At 57.6% G+C, this 6,000-nt stretch overlaps 1 protein-coding gene across 1 annotated transcript; it reads right to left on the reverse strand.

The window, feature by feature from the left end:
- Positions 1 to 2,781: 2,781 nt before the first annotated feature.
- LOC139830646 (uncharacterized) lies at positions 2,782 to 5,714 on the reverse strand. The gene has a single exon (XM_071819157.1). It carries the CDS (start codon positions 5,626 to 5,628, stop codon positions 2,788 to 2,790), a length of 2,841 nt encoding a protein of 946 aa, XP_071675258.1. The 5' UTR covers positions 5,629 to 5,714; the 3' UTR covers positions 2,782 to 2,787.
- Positions 5,715 to 6,000: the final 286 nt, after the last annotated feature.

The raw sequence follows: 6,000 nt of genomic DNA on the forward strand, positions 1-6,000 counted from the left end.
AAGAAGATTCTGGTACCGGCGCCCACCTCCAGCTTGGCAAAACTGCGAAAAACCTCCTGCGCCTTGGCATCCGTGATCAGGTTGAGGCCCTGCCAGGGGCGCGATTCATCAGTTCTGCGGAGCCATTCCCATCTCACTCTCAAAGCAAGCCCCTGAAGCCGTAAATCCTTGACTCCTAATCCTCCATATCTCTTAGGCTTGCTGATGTTGTCCCAAGCCACCAGGCATTGTCCGCCGTTTGCTCGTTTCTTCCCCACCCAAAAGAAACCTCTAAGGTGTTTCTCCACCTCCTCCAGAAGCCACTTGGGCGGGTCCTCCACAATGATATGGTGTATTGGTCTCGCCAGCATGACAGCGTTGATCAAAGTAAGACGCCCAGCCCGGGCAATAAGGCCACGTTGCCATGCTGGGAGTGTATGCACCACCGCGTCTAACATGGGCTGCCACTCCGCTTTGGTGAGGGGTCTCAAGGCAAGCTGTAGCCCAAGATATTTGATCGGGAAATCCTGGCTCCTACATCCAATGATAGCTTTGGTCCTATTCAGTTCCTCCTCAGTTCCGCGGATCATGGTGGCAGTAGTTTTGTTATAATTCACCCTTAGGCCCGTGGCCTCTCCGAATAACTCCATGATCCGTTTGATCGTCGTGAGCTCTTCCTCAACAGGTTTGCAGAAGAACACGACGTCATCAGCGTAGATAGATATTCTTTGAAGAGCCGTAGTCCCAGCCAAGCCACCCAGTAAATTGTCCTCCACGGCTTTGACCACCATTGCTGTAAGCACTTCCATACCGATAACGAAAAGCATAGGCGAGGTGGGGTCGCCCTGCCTAAGACCCCTGGTATGCACAAACCTTCTACCTGGAACCCCATTCACTGTAACCCGGGTGTTGGCTGTCTGCAGGAGCAGAGCGATCCATCTCAAGAACAGCTCCCCAAAACCCATGTGTCGAAGAACCTCGAACAGAAAGCTCCAGGACATCGTGTCAAACGCTCTGGATAGATCTAGCTTGAGAAGGACTCCTTTCTGTCTCCGGGTGTTGATCCTTCTCGCCACCTGTCTGACGAGCATGAAATTATCGTGTAGGCACCTTCCTTTTATGAACGCCGATTGGTTCGAGCTAACCACCTAACCCAATCGGAGTCGCAAGCGATTGGCCACCAACTTGGAGAAGAGCTTGGCGAAGCTATGGACTAAGCTGATTGGCCTGTAATCACTAATTGTCTCCGCGTCAGGTTTCTTCGGAATCAGCGTAATAAGCGCTCTGTTCAATCTAGCAAACCCTCTTCCGTCGCCCACACCTAGTTTGGCAATGCAGGCCATGATATCCGTTTTGATGACCGGCCAAGCTCTGACGTAGAAAGCCCCACAGAACCCATCCGGCCCCGGCGCCCTATCCGCCGGCATTCCTTTGATCGTTGCCCAAACTTCGTGCTCCGTGAACATCTCCTCTAACTCCTGTAGGTTTGCAGTTTGCACTCCAACCTCCCCCAGGTCGATCGTGTGCTGTCTAGTGTTGATCGAGCCGAGCAAATCCTCGTAAGCGTCTGAGAACGCCTCCACCTTGCGATCCTGCTCAGTAATGATCTCATCTCCCACCCGCAGCGAGGGAATGAAGTTTTTGGTCCTGCGTCCATTGGCGATTGTATGGAACAGTTTGGTGTTGGCATCTCCCTCCCTTAGCCATCTGACTCGCGATCTTTGTCGTGCCATAGTTCGTTCAAGCGAGGCAAGGCCGAGCACCACATGCTTGAGCGTGGAACGGAGCCATCTCTCGCCAGCCGATAGACCTCGTCTCTCCTGTGCCGCATCCAGGTGGAAGATCAACGAATTGGCCACTGCCAGCTGCAGTTTGATGTTGCCCGTTTTCTTCTGCCCCCAGGCCTGCAGCGACGCCGCGGCATTGCGAAACAGGGCGTCCAGTCTCTTGAAGGGATCGGAGATCTCCTGATCGCAGATCCAAGCCTCCTTGACGGCATCATCGAAACCTTCCAATTTCAACCAGTACATCTCAAAACGGAATCTCCTGCATGGGCGGAAGGAGGCCCCCAGGGACAGGTGGAGCGGCGCGTGATCCGAAGCCGACGAGGATAGCGCCTGAAGAAGCGCATCTGCGTTATGCAGGTCCCAATCCACCGAAACCAAACAGCGATCGATCCTGGACATTGTGGGGGACGCCCTTTCATTGCTCCAAGTGAAAGATCTGCCATGCATGTATAGATCTTTGAGCTCCAATTGTAACGCAAATCTCCGAAACCTGGCCATCATAGCTCTGTCTAGGTTCGTGTTGCTTTTTTCCGACGCGTACATGATCATGTTGAAATCGCCTATTATCATCCATGGGCCAAGGCAACTCGCTCTGCGCTCCTCTAGCTCCGCAAGGAACGTCAACTTGTCCTCCCTGCGCTGTGGCCCATATACCGTGGTAATCCACCACGAATTGCCCTCCTTCGTGGTGATCTCTCCCGTGATGGCGTACGAATCAAAACTCACGTTGGCGATATCGATCACGGTGGAATCCCAGGCGAGGATAATTCCGCCCCTGGTATCAATCGCGGGAAGATACACGTAACCGTCGAAAGACGGTCCAAGACATTGCATTACAACGAAATCGTCCACAACATCAAGTTTGGTCTCTTGGAAGCACACAATGTTGACGTGTAAAGATGCTACAAAGTCACGCACCGCACTCCTCTTTGCCGGATCATTCAACCCACGCAGGTTCCAATTGAGAATGCTAGGACTAAAATCCATTAAGAACTGCATAAAACTCCGGCCTCCTACACGCTCATAGCGCGTGCACCTCCCTCTGGAGCGGAACGTCGTCCTTGAACTCCCTCGGCATGACCTTCCCAAAGATGGAGGCCGCCACTTGCAGGTGCTTGTTGCTCAGCGGTGAATCAAAGAGCTTTTGCAGCGACTGAATGTCTTCATCGGACGCCGAGAGACCCTCCGGCGTGATGCCCAGTGCCTTCAGCAGGGCCGTCTCTGCTGCCGTGGCCTTCTTGATCTGCCTGCTGTGCGCGACCACCGGCGCCGCCGCAGCCCTCCTTGTGATTCTCCTTGGAGTGTAAGGCTCCGCCTCAGCACTCAGCTTCCTGGAAGACTCAATCTCATGCAGCAGCGGAGGCGCTAGCATTTTTAGGATTCTAGCACAGAACGCCTTGATCCGAGCAGAGTCATCTGCAGTGCCAGGCCGTTGGTCGCCTGGTTCATCATGAGGAGGGCAAACTGGCCGCAGCTCCCATACCGATTCGGCCGCAGAAGATCCACCCAACCCATGATTGGGGGAGAGCCCACAACCGTCCGTCTGGGAGATGGAAGGCCGGATGTGGCATGGTGGCAGGTCCTCAGCACGTGTGATCTCCTTCGTCTCCTTAGACGACGATCCCGAAAAGGATTCCCGCGCCCGCTGTCCAGAACCCTGTCCCTTATCGTGTTCCAGGGAGGACCCAGATTCCGAGCTGGCCGGCGAGCACGGGTGGGGTCTTGTCTGGCTGCTTGATGCTACGTTGGCACTGTGGTCCGACAGGGACACCAGAAAATACTCCTCTTTGTTAAAAACGTGGCCCTCTTCCTCGGGATCGCCACCGCCAGCGAGCGAATCGGGGGCATCTACCCAACGAATGGCCGCATCCCGATCCTCACCTGTCTCGACGGTTTCCGCCGTCCCGAGATCCAAGACGGTCCCAGCCTCAAGCGAGACCAACTCTGCGTGCAGTGGAGCAGAGGGCCTACCGCCAGCTCCAGAAGGGGATAGGGCCGGATTCTCCTCAGCGCCCCGCTTCGTGTTGGTCAAAAGCTCCTTTGACGACTCCTTTCGCACCCAAACTTGCTGGATCCTGGTGGAGAAAGCAGAAGAAGCCTGCTTTTCTGCCACCCCATGTCCTGTAGCGGCAACACACCCAAGACCTGCAGTCTTCCTTGTTTCAAACTGCACCGAGCCTTGACCGGTCTTCGCCCTGACCGTTTGGGGACGCTCCTCGGTGGGTGAGACGTGGCTCACCATCTGGCTGTCCATCGGCGGCAGAGCCCAATCCAACGGAGCCAGGAGCGCTTGCCTGTACGAACGACGTCCCGTAGCGCCGCCAGGGTCACCGCCGCCGCCGCCGTCGCCGCCGCCTCCGCGACGGTCTGGGACCCCGCGCTGCCAGCGAAGCTCTCGACGCCTCCTTCCTCCACCGCCCGGAGGAGCAAAGGGCCGATCGCTCCTGTCACCTCCGCCAGAAGAAAACCGGCCCAGAAAGGCACCATCTTCCTCAACGCAGTCCACATGGATGAGAACTCTGTACCGGAGCGTGCTCACCTCCTCTCTGTAACGCAGCGCAAGAGCCGACGATCTAGCCTCCACCTCCTCCGGCTCGGGAATAACCAGCGTGCGCACCGGCGGGATGAGCTCGATGTTGTCTGTCCATGCCGTGAGACGGAATAAATCCAGATCAGCACGTGACCTTGTCTCCGGCGCTAGCTCCTCCACCACACAGGAGGAGCCAAGCAGTTCCTCCGCCACCTCCCGATCCCAGCCATGAGGCGGCACTCCTTCCAAGACGAGATGCACACGGACCCTTTGGTTAACCTTAGTAGCATGCACCAGCCTCGTCCAAGGCTTGACGAACAGAGAAAGCCCTTGATGAACGATCACCGTATGGGACATAATCCTGGTGCGCAGATCTGCTGTCGCTAGAACGATGAGGAAGACGTCAGGCTGGAATGGGTGCACCGAACAGCCCTCCGCCGTGATGCCCAGTTCCGCCTCCAGAGCTGCGCCCACCTGAGCACACGATACTGCCCGCCGGTCTCCACCGACGGAGGCAAGCACCGCGTGGTGCAGGCGACGCTCGAGCTCCGCCATGTTCCTCGATCTGCGGACGATGCACAGCGACGCACCTAGGGACTCCTCCTCCAGGTCGACGGGTGCCGAAAGACGCCTCCTTTGAGCTTGCGGCTCACCTGGGCTCGACGGCCTCAGCAGGTTTGGGTGGGGCGGCTCCCTGCCAGGAGGGGGTGGGGGCGGGCCAGAGTATGCCCTGGGTGGTGGTGGCGGCCGCGCGCCCGGCTGACGACGAGGATGCCTAGGATCGCAAAGCCCGCGCGGGGACTGGCGCGCGAAGTTGGCCAGCGCCGTCCGCCGGAGCTCGTCCTCCGACGGGGGACTCCGGGGCCGTTTGCAAGCCTTAGCTTCGTGCCCATCCTGCCCACACCTGAAGCAAAGGGGGTCGTTTTGGCAGGCCATCTTGTGATGCCCTGGTCGGAAGCACTTGAAGCACAACCCGGCCATCTCCGGCGCCACCTGCCGGTTAGAGGAAGGGCCGACGACGCCGCGGTTCTCCACGCGGCCGCGCCACTTGGTCTTGCGTGAGGGCTTGGGGCGTTCCCAAGGCTGCTCCGGCGGCTGCGCGTCCCCGAGATCTCCGCGCTTGGCCACTCCGGAGTCCACTTCAGGGCTTCCCGAAGCGGAGGAATCACCCGACAGCCCCATGCCCGAGACCTCGAGACGCTCGTCACTCCGACGAGGCCCCGCGGCCGCGGACTCCGGGCTAGAGGGGATGCGCCTCCAGATGGACACGGGTTCTTTGCCACGCGCGGCCGCGCCGGGGCCGCCCGGCGAAGCAGGGGGGGAACACGCCATGGGGGAGAGAGGGAGAGAGGGAGAGAGGAGGAGGGGGCGGCCGGAGCCGGGGCCGAAGGGGCCGGCGGCGGCGGCGCGGGGGAGGTGTCTACCTTACCTACCTACACGCGATTCTGTCTACCTTGCGCATCAAAAAAAAAAAAAAAAAAAATGAACCGCTTTGGAGATTATCATTATACACTATATAAAAGCTAACTCCATTTGCTTTAACCTCATCAGTTTGGGTACTATTCATGGTCCATTCCTCTCCAATCAGATTTTACCACGTTGGTCTTTTTCACTGTAGATGGGTGAACGGATACCTGCAGATTCAGGAAAAGTTAGTTTCATTCTCTTTTTTTTTCTGTGCAAATACCTGGATTACCGGAAGCA

The sequence above is a fragment of the Lolium perenne genome, chromosome 4 (assembly GCF_019359855.2).
Source record: "Lolium perenne isolate Kyuss_39 chromosome 4, Kyuss_2.0, whole genome shotgun sequence".
NCBI lineage: Eukaryota > Viridiplantae > Streptophyta > Magnoliopsida > Poales > Poaceae > Lolium > Lolium perenne.